Source organism: Pholcus phalangioides, unplaced genomic scaffold (genome assembly GCF_987345545.1).
Source record: "Pholcus phalangioides strain wild (caught in Gottingen) unplaced genomic scaffold, Ppha-v1.0 ptg000040l_1, whole genome shotgun sequence".
NCBI lineage: Eukaryota > Metazoa > Arthropoda > Arachnida > Araneae > Pholcidae > Pholcus > Pholcus phalangioides.
Genome location: NW_028301626.1, coordinates 3848906 through 3867410, shown reverse-complemented (window position 1 = coordinate 3867410; position 18505 = coordinate 3848906). Strand labels below are relative to the sequence as shown.

At 36.7% G+C, this 18505-nt stretch overlaps 1 protein-coding gene and 1 long non-coding RNA gene across 2 annotated transcripts in view; one reads left to right on the top strand and one right to left on the bottom strand.

Annotated features, from left to right (window-relative positions):
- LOC149065278 (caspase activity and apoptosis inhibitor 1-like) overlaps positions 1–18505 on the bottom strand; it is a 277778-nt gene that overhangs the window by 51252 nt on the left and 208021 nt on the right. Inside the window, exon 6 of the mRNA XM_089254133.1 lies at positions 4847–4931. Coding sequence (XP_089110259.1) covers positions 4847–4931 — 85 coding nt within the window. The remainder of the gene's footprint in view (positions 1–4846; positions 4932–18505) is intronic.
- Positions 1–18505, top strand: part of LOC149065279 (uncharacterized) — a 174723-nt gene that overhangs the window by 50892 nt on the left and 105326 nt on the right. The gene's annotated exons all lie outside the window — the stretch shown is intronic.

The window sequence follows — 18505 nt, the reverse complement described above, 5'->3', positions numbered from 1 at the left end:
TTCAGGACTGCCCTTGCGGGGAATCGAACTCACGTCCTCTCACTTCCCGTGTGAGTGCCCTAGACCAGTGGTGCGCAAACTTTTTGAAGAGAGATTTCACCAAAAAAATAAAAATAAATGAATAAAAACATGCCCTACATAGGCTGACCATATGTATCGCTTTTCCGAACGTTCTGGTTTTCTTTGCTAGTGAATGTGCTGTCCCGAAAACACTTTTCGCAACGTTTCTTTTGATTTCAATTAGACGATGTTGACTTTCAAAGATATTCAATTTTTTTTTAAATATCATATGAATAATAATATAATAATAACGTGATACGTATTCCCGAGGGATCAGCGTGATCCCGTCAATCGAATATGTTAGTATTAGTAAACATGCACGCCAAAACCGGGATTCGAAGCCACACCTGCACAGTGAGAGGCTAGCTCCCTAACCCTTTGCTTGGTTTTTTGATGTATTTAGTGTCCCTTATGCAAGACGGAAGTGTAGCTTTGTGTGTGGTCCTGGACTTTCGTATACAGGGTGTTTAAGAAAGAATCATCCGATTTCAAAATGATTCTACACTTGAAATCGACCATTAACTAAAATGGTTCATAAAATGTAAACATATTTTCCCCCGTATAGTCACGTATTATTTGTCATTCTATATATTCTGTGTTTTTCATTTTTAAGAAATATACAATTTTGGTGAAATCGGGTGATTTTCTCTAAGTCACCCTGTAAAAGTGCTAACAAGGATATCGTCCGCCTCATGCCAGAAGCACGAATGTCAAAATTTTCCTCTTTCGCATGAGCTGTTTGGATACCTTGTTTTGCTATTTTAAGTTGTGCCTGAAACTCGAATGTCTATCCCTATTAAAACACACGTTACAAAATATTTTAGGAAAATAACTTCCATAGAGTAACATGGGTAGAGAGAAACATTCAAACGTCATTTTCCACGTTTCTTTTTTTTTTTTTTGCAAGGACATTGCACATTCGTGATCCTGGCATGACAAAACCGGATTATTGTAGAAGTAGGATTTGATAATTACATCGTATGATACATGATAATTAGCTCAGATGAATGAAGGCATTCTTTAGTTTTGACATATTTTCAAATAAAAATGCATTTCTTATTTGGAAGTTCTTATTTTGGAGAATCTCTCGCGACCCCTCCCCCTAGTTCATCGACGAAGGAGTCGCGAACCACGGTATGCGCACCACTACCCTGGGCCACTAGAATAGCAAGGCAACGAATGTGATCTTTCCTTAGAGCTCGGGTGCACTGAACGAGTCCGCACATTGGCGGTCGGACCTAACTCATTCCAAAGCTACCAGTTGCTGCAAACAAAAACCAGAAGTGAGTTGAGAATTAATAAAAAACATATATTAATGGAAAATACTTTCAGAATTCGTTGAACGAATGATTTCAGTATAAATAGAAATCTTCAACTATTTGGGGCCCCGGTATTCACTAGGGGGAAGTGTTGGCTAATCCGTTAGGACGCCATATAGTGCATCGAGTACTTGGGAATCTGATTGCCATCTGGAAACTCTAAATACCACAGTATGGCAATTGGACAAGAATTCTGGATCAAGTTTGGTAATAATTTAGAAGTCATCAACGAATAAGGAAAATACACGAAAAATACAATAAATTTGCCTTATTCGTAGATGACTTCTTGATATCCTTGGGCAAAGCTGATCTACTCTTCCAAGAGTGGTAATATACAGCCAGTGGAGAGAAAATTAGGATCACCCTCATGATATTCACCATCAATATCGTGTGGGACCTCCTCTGGCTTTGATGACAGCAAGTATTCTTCTAGGCATGGACTCTACAAGTTGGTGAAACCGTTGTGGAGGAAATCTTAGCCCATGCTAATGAAATGACAGCTCTTAATTCCCTCGGTGTTTCGGAGGTACACAACTCTCTCTCTCTCTCTTTCAACATCGTCCCACAAATTCTCAATTGGGTCGAGATCGGGGGAATGAGGGGGGCATTGAAGCGATTGAAACTCTGAATCATGTTCCTTTAACCAATCTGAGATAATTCCAATCCCGTATCGCATCCTGCATCATCATCAGGAAACACCACGGCCATAAACGGGTACACGGTCCAATTCCAGTGTTCGCTAGCCCAGAAAAGCCGTTTTCTTCGGTTTTGCAGCAAAATCAAAGGGATTCTTGTTAGTCGCCGGCTATTGAAACCAATTCCTTCCAAGATCCGTCTTGCAGAGAGTACGGAGATATACCAGAACCAGAATCAAAAGTTTAAAGCCCGTGACTGGCTCTATTTCGAGCCATAATACGGATATGCTTTGCGATGATCCTGAGTTGTATTGCGCTGCAATTTATTGCGTTGTAGCTCTTCTGTTGCTGCACACAATGCGTGTCATTCGAATGGCATTTCTTTTGTTCACAAGCGATTTCCGCCCACTCTATTCCGCTTTCAGCTCTACGGTTTTTTTTTTTGACTTGGCTGCCATTATTTGAAGACTCGACATACAGTTGCACGAAAAAAGCCAAGAAGGTTAGCGGCTTCGGAGATACTGGCACCGCCTCTTCTGGCGCCCACAACCACGCCACGTTCAAAGTCACTCAAATATCGTCTCCTCCCCCCCCCCCGGGAACAAGCAAATTGCAATGTTAACTAGTGCTTCTGGCCAGGAGAAGCCTTTTTATTAGCAAATCCGGCTTATTACGTGAGCGCACGTGCTGCATGGACGAGTCGAAGTTTGAGTGAAAGGGAGTTCTTAATTTTTTGGCTACTGATTGTATATACCAGTGATGATGGGTCCAAAATATATACAGGGTATATATAGCAAACAGGGGGTATGGCATTTCACTAGCGAACCGTTAATCCTAGAGGTAAACTTCCAATTAGAAAAACTTTCCAAATAACGTGTGGTACTCGCATATCTCTTTCATGTTGCAAGAGGGTTGTATAATTTTAAAAATAAAAATGAATTTTTTATACAGTCCCCGTGTGCCTCAAAACCCAATTAACAAGTTGTTGACCTGTCTCTCCTGATGCTAACTAATAAATCCCATGTTTTTAAGTGCAATATTCACCGAGATATTGGAAAAACGGAGGGAAACTGGGTGAAAAACAGCATAAATTCAGAATAACCATTTTACCCACATTTAACGATGCTTTTTTCCAAATTTCCTCCGTTTTTCGAATTCGAATATATGAGCGTATAACTGCACTTGGAAACGTGGATGGATATATATATAGGATATCAAGAATTATATCGATACCAATCAGTGTTCTGACGAAGGGTTTGACGCTGTCCTTACATCTGCTGTTGTTAAAGCTCTAGATGTAATTGGGGTAGAGAAGACTTACATCAATATCATCAAGAAAATATATGACAAAGCAACTGCAACGATTCGTGTGGATAAAGGAAAAGCGAAAATTAAACTTGGAAAAGGAGTCAGACAGGGTGATACTATCTCACCAAAACTCTTTACCGCTGTTTTAGAAGAAGTATTCAGAAAACTGGATTGGGATAAAAAGGAATTAAAGTAAATGGAGAGTTTCTCAACCATTTGCGTTTTGCAGATGACATTGTCGTTATCAGCAGTAATCCAGACGAACTAGAAGAAATGATACAAGAATTCTCGAAGGCAAGTATTCAGGTGGGCTTGAAAATGAATCTGCAAAAGTTACGTACAACTCCTTTACGTTGAAGAAGACGATCTTGCTCAACAACACAGAGATAAAAGTAGTAGAAAGTTATGTATACGTGGGACAAGAAACCATGGGCAACGGAATCATTAATGAAAAAAAAAAAAAAAACAGAAGGATCAGGATTGGACGGAGCACTTTTGGCAAAAACTGTGTAATTCTGAAGAGACACATGCGATTATACCTGAAAAGAAAAGTTTTTAACCAGTGTGTGCTCCCAGCACTGACTTATGGAGCTGAAACATGGACACTCACAAGCAAGACGGTACAAAGGCTACAGACAACACAAAGGAGCATGGAAAGATGTATGCTAGGCATCACAAGGAGAGACAGAAAACGAATCACTTGGATAAGGAACTACACAAAGGTATATGTCATCATGGAAAGAATTAAACGTCTAAAATGGAAATGGGCTGGACATACTGCAAGAAGACAGGACAACAGATGGACCACGAGTGTTCTAGATTGGTATCCCCGTGGTGTTGAACGTCCAAGAAGGCGTCCCTACGCAAGATGGATCAACTAGATCAGAAAAGTGGCTGGAGTCAACTGGAAAGCTAAAGCAACAGACAGAGCAAAATAGAAAAATTTAGTGGAGACCTTCATCCAGCAGTGGATTGAAAACTTGATGGCTATTGAAACCAATTCCTTCCAAGATCCGTCTTGTAGAGAGTACGGATATGCCAGAACCAGAATCAAAAGTTTAAAGCCCGTGACTGGCTCTATTTCGAGCCATAACACGGATATGCTTTGCGATGATCCTGAGTGGTATTGCGCTGCAATTTATTGCGTTGTAGCTCTTCTGTTGCTGCACACAATGCGTGTCATTCGCCTGGCATTTCTTTTGTTCACATATATATATATGGGGGCTTTGGATCACCCGGGGACTATATAAAAAGTTAATTTTTATTTTGATAACCATACTACAAAAACCCTTGCAACATGAACATATCTGATTACTAAACGTTATTTGGATACTTTTTCTAATTGGAAGTATACCTCTAGGATCAACGGTTCGCCAGTAAGAAGTCCCCAGTTTGCTATGCATCCTGTATATGTTAAGTACATTATAAATAAGAAATAAAAAGCTAAAAAAAGAGATGGACACACAGTGCTTCGACTCATGAAGATTTAAGAAAAGTAATAATATATAAACATGCGCCACTTACCAGCTAGAATATGCAGGATCAGATCTCTAGGCATCGTTTCAAGCTGCACCGAGCACATTCTTTTAAGCTCCGATATTTTCCTGGACTGCACATAAAAACACAGTTTTTGAGAACGATAATAACAATAAAACTTCAAACCGAGTCGAAAATTTGCGACATTATAAGTACATATTTCTACATTTATAATGCACATTTGGACATTTTCAAATTTATTTTTCGATATTTTCAAATGCATATTTCGGCATTTTTAAATGCATATTTCGGCATTTTTAAATGCATATTTCGGCATTTTTAAATGCATATTTCGGCATTTTTAAATGCATATTTCGGCATTTTTAAATGCATATTTGGACATTTTCAAATTTATTTTTAGATATTTTCAAATTTATTTTTCGATATTTTCAAATGCATATTTCGACAGTTTTAAATTTGTATTTGGATATTTTCAAATGTATATTTTGACATTTTCAAACGTATAATTTGCCATTTTCAAATGCATATTTTCACAGTTTTCGTTATTTTCCGACACATTCAAATGCTTTGCATGTAATTTTGTAATTTTCCATGTAAAAATGTTTCAATTTTTGAAGAAATTTTCACATTCAGTATCATAATTCGGAATAATTAGACGGATTTGTTTCTATTTTTGCACATATTTCTTATTTCGTTGGCATATTTATCTTTACTTTCAGAGTATATTTCAGTGTTTCTTACTGCATATTTTGCCGCTTTTTTAGCGCATATAATCTGGGTTAACAATTACTAATTATCAATAGAGAGCAAATTCACTTGATGAGTTATAATATATTAAAAAAATAAACCCATTATTATTAATTATCATATATTATAATTGAAAAAATTATTTAAAAGAAGAAACACTAAAAAGAGATCCATAGAAAATAATATCTTTGCGTAAGGAATAATTATTATTATATAATTATATATAATATTATATAATTATTATCAATATATCCTTATATTTTAATTCTTTTTTTTAATTATGACAATTTCACCGTGATTTTTGGTAAAAGATGAAAAAAAAATTTACAGGAATGTCTCTAATTTCCACGAAACGTCCAATCTATTCAACAAATTTAAAAAACATATTTTGACATTTTCAAAATGCATATTTTTCGACATTTTAAATGCATATTTTTCGACATTTTAAATGCATATTTAGACATTCTCAAATGAGTATTTTGACATTTTTAAATGCATATTTCGACACTTTTAAATGCATATTTCAACACTTTTAAATGCATATTTCGACACTTTTAAATGCATATTTTGACACCTATAAATGCATATTTTGACACCTATAAATGCATATTTTGACAGCTTTCATTATTTTTTACATTTTTCGGCACATTCAATTAAAATGCAAGTGCTTTTTTTAGTGCCATGCTTCGACATTATTTGATGTATTTGTTTTTATTTTATTACATGGTATATCTTGGCATTTTAAAACGCAGATTTACCTTCATTTTTAGTGAATATTTCAACGTTTTCAGTGCATATTTTGCCACTTTTTATCGCATATAATCTACTGATCATCGGTTATAATTAAAAAAATTTATTTAAAAGAAGAGACAGGAAAGTTTTTCATGGAAAGTAATATCTGTTGCATATAATAACATATGTAAGTAATAACATTAATTATAATTCTCATAGAAACACACAATCACTATCCTCATATTTCATTTAATTATTATTTTTTTTAACATTTGCAATTTTTGCCGTGATTTCTGGTAAAAGCTGGAAAAAAAAATTACAAAATGTCTCTAATTTCCACGAAACGTCTAATCTATTCGACAAATTTAAATGCATATTTCGGCATTTTTAATAGCATATTTCGACAATTTCAAGTTCATATTTCGAGATTTCATATATTCTCAAATGTATGTTTTGGCATTTTAAAATGCATATTTCCAGTTTTCATTATTTTTTTGCATTTTTCGGCACGTTCAATTCAAATGCGTGCGCTTTTCTTTTTGCTTTTTTTTTTAAGTGCCATACTTCAGCATTATTAAATAGATTTGTTCTCATTCCATGCGCATATTTTTGATTTCATGGTGGAACTCGACATTTTCAACAGCAGATTTATCTTAATTACAGTGAATACATCAACGTTTTCAGTGCATATTTTGCCACTTTTTGTTATCGCATATAATCTATTGATCATCGATTACAATTAAAAAATTCATTCAAAAGAAAAGACAGGAAAGTTTCAAGGGAAAGTAATATCTGTTGCAGCTAATAACTTACGCAAGGAATAATATTAATTATAATTCACAGAAACACGCAATCAGTATCCTCATATTTAATTTAATTTTTTTTTGTTTTTAATTATGGCAATTTCAACGTGATTTTTGGTAGAAGCCGAAAAGAAAACAAAAAAAAATTTACAAGAATTTCTCCAATTTCCACGAAAACATCCAATCTCTTCGATACGCCACGTACGTATATATATCATCATTCCGTCAAACAACACAAGAATAAGGAGGAGGACGTTATAACACAAAACTCGCCCTCTCGCTCCCTCTCCCTCTCGCCCCTCAAAAATCCAAAGGTAACTCGTGTTTCAGTTTTATACGCCGGGGCTAAAATTGGAATATTAATTAAGGGTACACGTGAATATTTAATTGCAAAAACTAAATTATTCTTCGGTCTGTCTTACGGGACCCGGCTGTAATTATTAAAACCGAATTATTCTCTCTCTCAGACATCATCGCCCCCCTCCCCCACCCCCGTCCCCTACACCCATACACTTACACAAGTTGTTCTTCGAGCCGAGGGTAATTTGGAAACATTAACTATTGATTTGGATCTGCTTTAAAATGTATCATCTGCCGGTTCTTTCGCCTAATTACTTTAATTACGTTTTCTGAGGTGGGACGAACTCGGTGGAAGGGAAAAATTTTTAAAAATTTTTTTCCCTCCCTTCCCCCACGCAATTACTCGGGAATTTTGTATTCAACACTGTTCTTTGAATGAAGAAAATTAAATTACTTAGATAGATATATGAAAGAGATAATCTGCAGTTTAAATAACAATTTTCTCCAAGATTTTTAACGGACGCTTATCATTTTCATGTAAAACCGTGTCTTATCGCTCTGTTTTTCCTGTTCTATTTAAAAATAAATATTGTGAGAGAATTATTATTATCAGGAACTCTTCAGGAATCGCATAAACTTTTCAATTCTGCTGGTAATACTAATTATCGTATGTAACCACATGGTTTTAAACAGCGAGTTATTATCGTTTCCGGAAAGATTTTTCTTCGACGTTTGTTCCGCGTGTTCATAATCAGATTAATATCATAAAACCCGTACTGTGTGTGTGTGTGTGTGAAATGGGGATGTGGAAATTCGGAATAATTTTGCAGGAATCGGAAGAATTTTTGGTATACGTATTTCAAGGTTTCGATGAATTACGGTAATTAGGAAGAAAGGCCGAGGGATCTGAGAATTAGCAATTAAAAGACGCAATTCCGACTTAAAATCGTGATGATTTGGAAATATAATAATTTGATGCGTATAGACGCGTATTATAAAAGACGCATTTAGAAAACATGTTGATATTTTCGTGCAGTATTACTCTATATGCGGAATGTTCATTTTTATTTTTTCTTAAAGTTCTATGCATGTATAAGAATTCTAAAATCGTTATCAAACTGATGCCCATTTTACATGTCATTGGTTTTACTGCGGATGGGGCCGAGTATGCTTTCCGGACACGCTGTAATATGTGCCATAAAAAACCATATTTGTCGTATTACGCATCCATACAGCTCTTCCGGTGAATCGTAGTGACTGATCACGGTCTTGTGGTCGTTTCAGTAACATATATATATGTGTTACTGCCAATGCTCGAAGTGCGGCAGATTCGAGACGGGGCCGGCCACTTCGCGAATCGGCCAAGAGTTTTGGCCGAAGCCCGAATTGCAGAAATGATTCGGACTTTGGCCAGCCATTTTGCGATGTGGCCGGATATCCCTGGCCAAAACTCGAAGTGCTGATGTAAGACGGCCCTGTAGGAGCCAAATCCATTTTCTTGTCGCCAACGTGTTATTACATGTCTATGCATAGCAGCTGTATTGGACTAGCACCATACAACGAAAGAAAAAAAAGTGAAATTTGGGGGAATCACGGGAATTATATAAGCATGCAGTTTTTCTGCCAAATTTTGTAGGAAAAAAAAATGGTTACTGCATCGTGACTATAGTTTGATGGGTCGCCATAATTAACGTGGACATAATTATCACGAAAAAATACGCCAACTTGACGATGATCCCGAATCATGTCTTTTGTTATCAGACTTTGACCAGGGATCACCGGTCACTTCTCGAACTGGCCGGGTCAATAAATAAAAAAAAAATATATTTTTTTTTCATTTTTGTTGTACTTTGCACTCGTATATCGCGACATTTTGAAAAATCCGGTGATGTTTACATTTTTTTTTAAACTTACAGACTTGAATCTTTTCAAGTGTTTAAGATGAACAAACTCAAATCTCAAAATCAGTTTACAGCACGTATACTCTTCTTCAAAACAACACTTGACTCACTGGGATTTGATAAGTAGTTTCTGAGATATGGTTCCGTTTATAGGCACGTGTTGAATCCCAAAACTCAGAATTCTTCGGTTCACTTTGCGCGTGTGAAGTTGCTATCTTAAATATTAAAATGGTACTAGCACAGACTATTATTTTCCCCCTCTTTAAAATAAGACCAAGATGGCAGAGCTATGTCTATTTCTGATGAAGTTAATGAACTTTGAAATTAGTTACTTAAAACGGAACCATATCTCAGAAACTATTTATCAAATCCCTGTGAGCCAAGTGTTGTTTTGAAGAAGAGTATACGTGTTGTAAACTGATTTTGAGATTTGAGTTTGTTCATCTTAAACACTTGAAAAGGTTCAAGTCTGTAAATTTAAAAAAATATAAAAAATCACCGGATTTTTCAAAATGTCGCGATATACGAGGGCAAAATACAACCAAAATGAAAAAAAATATATAAAAAAATCAGGCACGAATGCGTAGAACAGAAAACGACGAAGAGAATGACACCAAAAAAAAAAAACGCCGGGTGAAAACCCAAAACCAACGTGCAGTACTGCAGCGAAAATAGGCAACGCAAGCGCGTGCAACTATGGCGGCATCTGACGGGGATGGATCAAGTATGGCTACTACTACTAAAACATACATGCATCTCGTCCGTATTCCTCCGCGAAACCTCTAACGAATTGGTACATGTTGGAATATGCATGTCTGTGTTGTGAATCGAACGTGAAGTTTGTTTCTGTGTGATGCTTGTTATAGTGCTGCTGCCATCTATTTATCGAACTATGAGTTAGGTGTAATGATTGAAGATGTTACCGTTTGTAGGACTGTTGCTCTCTGCGGCGAGACTTTTTAACGGGGAGATCGGCTCACATTCGCGCCTCGAAGTTGGTAACCACAGCAAAACCAACTTCAGCCGACCACCACTGCGGCGGGGTTCGAACCCGGGTACCTCGCGATGCGAGTCCGTAACTATGAACACTCGATCACACGGCAACAATCAAGTATGGCTGTGGATTTCGTTGTGGATGAAATGGACAGTGCAATGGGCCCACTTGGCATTCCCAATATGTCGGCGGGAGCGGGAAATTGAACTTGTACCGGGGCCGACAACTATTTAAAAAAAAAAAAAAACACATTTTTCAACGATATTCTTATCAACGAAGAAACGTAACGCATATGAGAAGCACCAAGTTGCTTTTGCATTTTTTATTAGGTTGCTGCATTTTTGAAATATATGTGACATCCATATTTGTTATGAGCATCTTTTTTATCAGCCACCTCGTTGGGCCCTGTTGTGGTGGTGTTTTTGTTGTTGTATGAGTTGAAATTCGATGTGTTAGGTCAGCGTTTCTCAACCTATGATCCGTGGCGATAGCATAGGTGGTCCGCAGGAACGATAGATAATTCCGTTCTAACTGAATGAAAAACTATTCAACTGTTTTAATCGATATTGGAGTAATATCCATATGTTATGGGTTCAAGTAAAAATTATTTAATCATACTTAGGTTCACCATACCTCATCAAGGAAAATACAAAAATTTCGATCCTAAATACGGGATAATACCACTAATTGTAGAAAAAAAAATGCATTTGCGGCAAATTTCATAATTACTGCTAAAAGGTGTAAGAGGTAGAATAAATGGCTGCTGAAAATCGTAGTAAAGAAAAATTGATTCTACGAAAATAAACATTCAAATAATATAGAATGGCCATATTTCACTGAGAAAAATAAGGGGAACTGGGATCTTAAATACGGAAAAATACACGACGTCACCAATTGTCATCAAAAACGTTGTCATAAGTCAGCAAAAATCCCCAATTGTAAATCACTGAAAAAATGAAGAAAAAAATGTCGAACCCGACAAATATGTGGGATGAATATTTGTGTATATAGCCATAATTATCATGTTATGAAAACGCTGTTTATTTACGATTTTAGTAAACATTAAAGATTTAAACAAGCATCTTTGTAAAAACGAGAACAAATGTATATAAAAAAAAATTCAGAATAACTAAAAATAAGGGAATGCGAGGGATTGTTCAACGGACACACAAGTAGTCCGTTGAGTTGTTTCAGAAATTTCGCCTGTTTTTGGGGTCCAGAAATGTTGACAAACGCTGTATTAGGTCACTCATTTTGAGAACTTGTGGATTTCAAAACTGTGTGTGTGTGTGCTGCCATCTGGTATATCGTGAAAAATATTAAATAAATAAATAATTAAAATAATTCAGACCCAATCTAAAAACCCTCCATAATCTCCGAATCCTTCATTAATTGATACCAATTGCACCAAATGATTTAAATGTAAAACAAAAAAGACACGGTTTAAAAATAACCATACTTATATGCCGATCATCATTCAAGTGAGAATAAGGCCACAATGTATATCTACCAAATGACCATTCGTGCCACGAAAAACCACAAAAAAGCAAAAAAAAAAAGATACAGGAACCCCTTTCATTTACGGAGGATAAGTACAAAAAAAAACCAAAAAACTATTAGCCCCCCTTATATATTACGTATTCCTAATCTTGGCACTATCGCGTATTAACTTTAGTGAATCGCCGCCTATCTGCGAGAATAATGGTTGTTGGATTTCAATTATAGCACCCTGAATACCCACATTATGAAGGTAAAATTATCATGGGGATAACAACACCAAAAAAGATCAACCTTCCCCACCTATCGGAGAGAGCGAGAGAGAGTTCTTTAATGGAACTTATTGACGAAAGGTTGGTTCTCCGTCCGGGAGACACAGACAAGGGTTGGCAGACTAAGAACAAGAAACTCTAGAAAGGTGGGAAAAGGAAAGCAAAAGCCAACACATTTATCATATCCCTCGAGGATAATAATCCGCTAAAACCTTTAGAAACGATTGTCCTTACTCTCTTCCAGGATAAAAATCCTTATCTAGGGCTATTTAAGCCGTGAATGATTATACAAGTGTTCTTATCGGTAGACCGAGTCGGTAGATGGAAACCGGAGATAAGGAAGCCCCCGAGATAAAATTACCCTACTCACTCTTCTCTCTCTCTTGGAGAAAAATCCACTTCCATTCTTCAGCAGAATATTATATATATCACGCTCTAACATGAAACTATATACATGTTTTTTTGCCAGAAACTATTATATTTCGCTATTTTCCCGACCGCTACTAAATCAATCTTTGGCGTGAACGCCCTTTCAACGATACGTAGCAATTAACCGCGTCGAAATTGACCGATTTTTGGGCGTATTTTTAGGTGCTTAAGAGAAATCAAAATGGTTTCAATCAAAACGCATACGTGAACCGTTTGAAGTGTTTAGGTATGTAGAGGGAAAAAAGGAAGGGCAAACAATAGAAAAACTTCCCTACATTTCAAATACTGTATTATTATTATTGGAAAGGGGTTTGTGGTCAGTTTCAATTGCTCATTTCGGATCAAGTGGATAGATAAGAGAAGAAAGGGAGAAACAAATTTTCATTGTAATTAATCAAATTGTGTTTTTACTGGTATCTCTATGGTAATGAGGGATTTTGGGTGCAAATAATATTTTTAGGAGGGAGCAAAATTGAAGTCAAATGAAGCAGGGGCGTGTTTTGATGGGACGATTCGAAAAAGAGAAAGTATTTGAATTTCTGGATTCTACGTATGATATTTTAAAGCAACTTACTACAACCCCTTGAAACATGAATGACATATCTGAATACTAAACGTTATTTGGAAACTTTTTCTAATTGGAACTTATGTCTCTAGGATCAACGGTTCACCGGTAAAATGCCATATCCCCGTTTGCTATTCACCCTGTATATTCGAATAGTTTTTTGGTACTGTATGTTGCTATGATTGTTATCTGTGCGGTGAGCTAGACATTTCAAGGAGCAAAAAATGTCTCTGACACATAGCAGTTTCCGCGAAACAATACGCAAATTTTGAAGGAACTAGTCAGTATTTTATTTTCAAACAGCTATAAAATACTAAATTTTGAACATACCGCCAAAAATTCCAAATTAATTTCACAGCTAATGTTATCCAGAACGCTGTTAAGAAATTTCATGAAAATATCTTGCATAGTTTTTGAGAAATTCAGTTTCGCGTGGAATATAAACTAACGAAGAAAATCTATTTTGTGAAAAACGCGTTTAAAAAACTGTTTTTCGCCTTTGAAGACATTGTTTCCGAGGATTCGAATCAGCCATAACTTTGTTTGTACTTATTGCATGCATAAGAATGAAACAGTTTCGGATTCTGTGCCAAAACGTTTTAAAATAAGTTTGAAAAACCATTTTTAATTAATTTAAAAAAAATATATATATCGTGATTTGAAGGTGGTCAGCATCGATGGGGAGGGGGGGGGGTTTCCGATTTGCTGACTTTTGATGACAAAGGGGTGTTTGTATGATGCTTACCCCATCAACCACCCTTTTTGAAAATTCTTAACGACATCTTATTCGGTGCGCCAAAAACGAAAAAAAAAAATTTTCGATAGTTATTGGGCACCTGAGCTAACATTCTTCCTAATGATGAGTCCCCTACAGAGCCAGTTTAGTGATCTCTAAATGTTTCACGGATCCTTCAAGTGCTTTGGCCTACTTCAGTGATCTGAAATGTGCCACAGGCCACTTAAATGCTGTGGAATTGTGTCGCGGGTCATTTAAGCAATATGTAAACGTGCCGCTTAGTTCATTTTTACAAAATTACGTTTGAGGGGACAAGCCACATCAGATAACCTTCAGGGCCACATTTGGTCCGCGGGTCAAAGCTTTATCATTATTATGGCTTAAAGGGTGGGTGGGTTGCAAAGAATTTCTTAAAGAGAAATTTTGAGTAGCCTACTTAGCTTTGAAATAGCATTGAAATTAACAGAAATTGATTATAATAACATATAAAGGTATTTTCTTTCGGAATTTAATTTTTTTTACAATAAAAAAAAAATATATTTTTTTTTCTTCTGGGGGGGGAGACACACGAGCCCCCAGTGCCCCCCTCCCGCGTACGTTTCTGATCCCCACCAATATGTGTTAGGAGGTAGGGGCTCTGTGCTGACGATATTTTGCTGACAAGTGGAGGTCAGAGTTTTGCTTACTTTTGCTGACGTGGGGGGGGGGGAGATAAAAAAATGGCTAAAAATTTGTTTACGTAATACTTGAACGGCCCCTTAGAACTTACAGGACATCGTGTATATAAGACAGTGGCTCCTGGTCCTACAACATTTTATACTTTGAGCAGCACACCTACGAAAGCCATAGAGTGCTTGTGCATCCCCCAAAAATAAGTTTATTTTCCGAATTCCAATTTTACAGTTAACATTCGTTGTAGTAAACTTCAAGGATGTTTGCTCTCCTTCTAAAAAATGTTAGGCCTAATTAACTTTGGTAATAATTTAAAAGTAATCAAGGCAGTGCGATAGAAAGAAAAAAAATGGTGAAAAATAATTACCATTCAGAAAAAAAATTCATATTTTTGGAAGTATCATCGCATTCCTTCCTGAATTTTCCAGCGGTAAACCATTGCGTATAATTTATTTTTACATTTGAGAAAAAGCAAAAAAATCGGCATTTTTTTTGTACAGGGTGTCTTGTAAGTGTCAATGCGGCTTTTATATTATCAACCGTTCGCCGTCATGTTTTGATCATTGATCATTTTTGTCGCATCACGGTCATTTTCTGCACACGAGGGCTAATTAGATCGGGACCTACAATTTATTGCCGATGCCGAACGGCAGGCTTGTTTTTTATACTCATCGAGAGGTTGGTGCGCTAACCACTCGAAGGGGGTACTCCCTGCGGTAGCAATTTTTGCTGCGGTCAAGTCGCCGTTTTTTGTTGTACCCCTGTGCCAGGAAAGTTTTCTGACGAGGACGAACCGGGTATCGAACTCGCGACACCTCTAAACATCCTTTGGTGCTTAAGGCATAAGAGTATCTTATCTTAAGTGTATCTTATCTTACCGTTCTTCGTACAGGTATAGTTCCAATTTAAAATGATGCTCAAAAGGCGTTCAAAAATTACCCTGTACCAGTTTTGAGAGTGAAAATACTGCTTGTAACAAAATAAAAAATTTTAAATTTTTATACGGTCCCCCTGTCGTCTAACTTCTAAATGCGAAATTGTTGTATCTCCGTATCGCCCGAGTCCAACGGAAATTTTTTTTCCCATGTTTCTAAGTGGAATGTTTATTAAGATATTCGAATTCAAAAAAAATCGGAGGAAAGTTACGAAATAGCAGCAAAAACTAAAGGGCACAACGCTCCTTTCCCTCATTTTTATACTGTCCTTCCTGGAAATTTTTTCCGATTTCTGAATTCAAATATCTCAGCCAATATAGCACTTCGAAAATTAAAATTCATTTTTTTGGCCTCAGGAGAGATGAGGTAACAACTTTCTAATTAGAAGTTGGAGGAGGAGGGGTAGGGAGACCGTATAAAAATGTAGACTTTTTTTGAAATTTTGTTACACACTATATTTTCACTCTCTAAACCGGCACAGGGTAATTTTTGAACACCTTTTCTGAGCAATTTTTATACTGAAACTTATATCAAACGGACGTTTGATTAGATAAATGCCGCATCAGCACTTTCAGGACACCCTGTATATCGCTGCGCATTGTCTGCAGGTTTCTCTTCCCAAGCGATTAGAATAGAAATAAGTATTTAACCCTCTCGCCGGCATTGACGAGATATTTCGCCTTCTGTTGGATTTCTGACAGACCAGAGCTGTGCTCGGTTTTAAAGAAAGCCTCACGGTTGAAGGCCAACATGGTTTAGCAGTATTTGTATATTTGTAAGAGAAAGTGTGCAGATATTTCTAACGATTTGTTTGGAAAGATACAACATGAACCAGTCTGGATAGCGATAGAAAAATCTCTTTAAATCTAATGACTTTTAACCATCTCAGAGGCACTGACGAGCTACTACGCCCTCATTGGAAGCCTCTTATTTTAGAAATGATAAAGCAGAGATAGTATTTTGTAAAGCTGTAACGAATCTATTTTTCCAGTATGGACATTTTTACTAACACTCTGTGGCCTTACAGCACATAATGCGTTTTGTTTGTTTGTTTATACGTTGTGAAAAGAAGTTGAGAAGAGAAAATCTATCTTCCAAGAGAAGAGAACGTGAGTTGGAATGTGGCTTCCGTCCTGGAAGGTTGTGTTTTGAGTGTGCTTCGAAATAAAGGCTTCTTCGTTAAGTTCCGTAGTTTCGTGTACAAATTGGACACCCCTCCAATATCAAGTGTCTAGGGATATTCCGCCAGTTCCCGGAAAAGAGACGCACCTCCGACACGACGTCCCCTTATAAAGCTAATTTCTCAACATTACCCTATCCCCTCTTACTTTGCACCAGTTGAGAATCGGAAGAAAGCCAACTTAATAATAAAAAAAAAAGAAATGTCATTTTATAGGGGAGGGGGTGGTGGTTCAGTGGCAGGCGAGCATTCTACCACATCACGAGCTTCTGCACTACCCCGGCTGGAAGAGAACTCGGCAACGGGATAAGTCCAGTGGCAAAGTTCTGGCGTTCATTCATTCATTCGGGGGGGGGGGGGTAAGTTCACTTGCGCCGATTTCTAGGAAAACGTAGATGATGTTGTGTTGGCAACATCATGTTTAATTTTTATCGAAACTCACCAATAACAACTTTTTCACTCAGTGGATCACTCGCTCACTCATTTGCACACATTGAACAGTTGCCGACGAATTTTCCATTCGGTGAATATTCCGGACACTAGATGAGTAAAAAAAAAACATTCTGTGACGTGGATGCATTTCATAAATCCGCACGATTTTCGAGCGTCACGAAAATCGGTCTGACTTTGAATCCAAACAACTTCTGGACAAAACGTGCGAAGACGATGTTCAATATCGCGTTGGAAAAACGAAAATTCAAAGATTTTGGTGATATAAAGTGTTTGATTCGAATAGGACGCCATCAGGTGGCACGACGTAGTGACGCAATAAATATAAAAAATAACTAAAACTGTCAATACACATTCTAAAAATCGGTGTAGCTTTGTGAGATTTCCTCAAGTGAGATGTCGTTCGATTTGTCTTTTCAAGTTCTTCACGAACGCATTGAAATAAATACAGGGTGTCCTGTAAGTGTTAATGCGGCCTTTATCTAATCAACCGTCCGTCGCAGAGGTATAGTTTCGAAAAATGCTCAAAAGACGTTCAAAAATTACCCTGTATCAGTTTTGAGAGTGAAAACGCGGTGCGTAACAAAATAAAAATTTTAAATTTTTAAATGTTCCGCCTGCCCCCCCCCCCTTAACTTCTAATTAGAAAGCTGCTACCCCGTCTCACCTGAAGCCACAAAAAAAAAAGAATCAAGTTTCAATTTCAAGTACAATATTCGTCGAGGTATTCAAATTGAAAAAATTGGAGAAAAGTTTGGAAAGGGGACAGCATAAATGAGGGGAGAAAGGAGCGTTGTCTATTAGTTTTTGCTGTTATTACCGATTTTTCAATTCGAATATCTCAAAGATTATTGCACTTAGAAACAAATATTTTCTAATTGGAAGTTAGAGGACATGGGGGACCGTATAAAAATTTAGATTTTACATTTGTGATAAACTGTATTTAAACTCTCAAAACTGGCACGTGGTGATTTTCGAACGCCTTTCGAGCATTTTTTGAATTGGAATCATACCTCTACGATGGACGGTTTATCAAACAAACCACATTAGTACTTACAGGACACCCTGCATCATCCAATGTTGAGCAATTGTAAAGTGATTAGTAAAAATTATGCAAATAAACGAGCGAAAACTTTTATATTTTTTTTACATTTTTAAATTTTAGAAATTGCCATTTTGTCCGCTCTAAAAATCGTGACAAACGACAGGTACACCTGAGTGTACATACTCAAAGGTTTCATTATTTACAGATAAAATCTTCATACGCGGATTACGCGCCACTGCGGAATATATATGATATGATATTTTTTACTCGAAGTAGCGGAATTTGTGTCTGCGGCTTATACGCTGGAAAATATGAGATAAAGCAGCATAAACGTCATGAATAAGAACCTTTTTCCTTTAAGATGTTATGCTTAACGATATAAAGAATCAACATGCAGTAGATTGGCTTTGTATAATGTAAAACTTCTC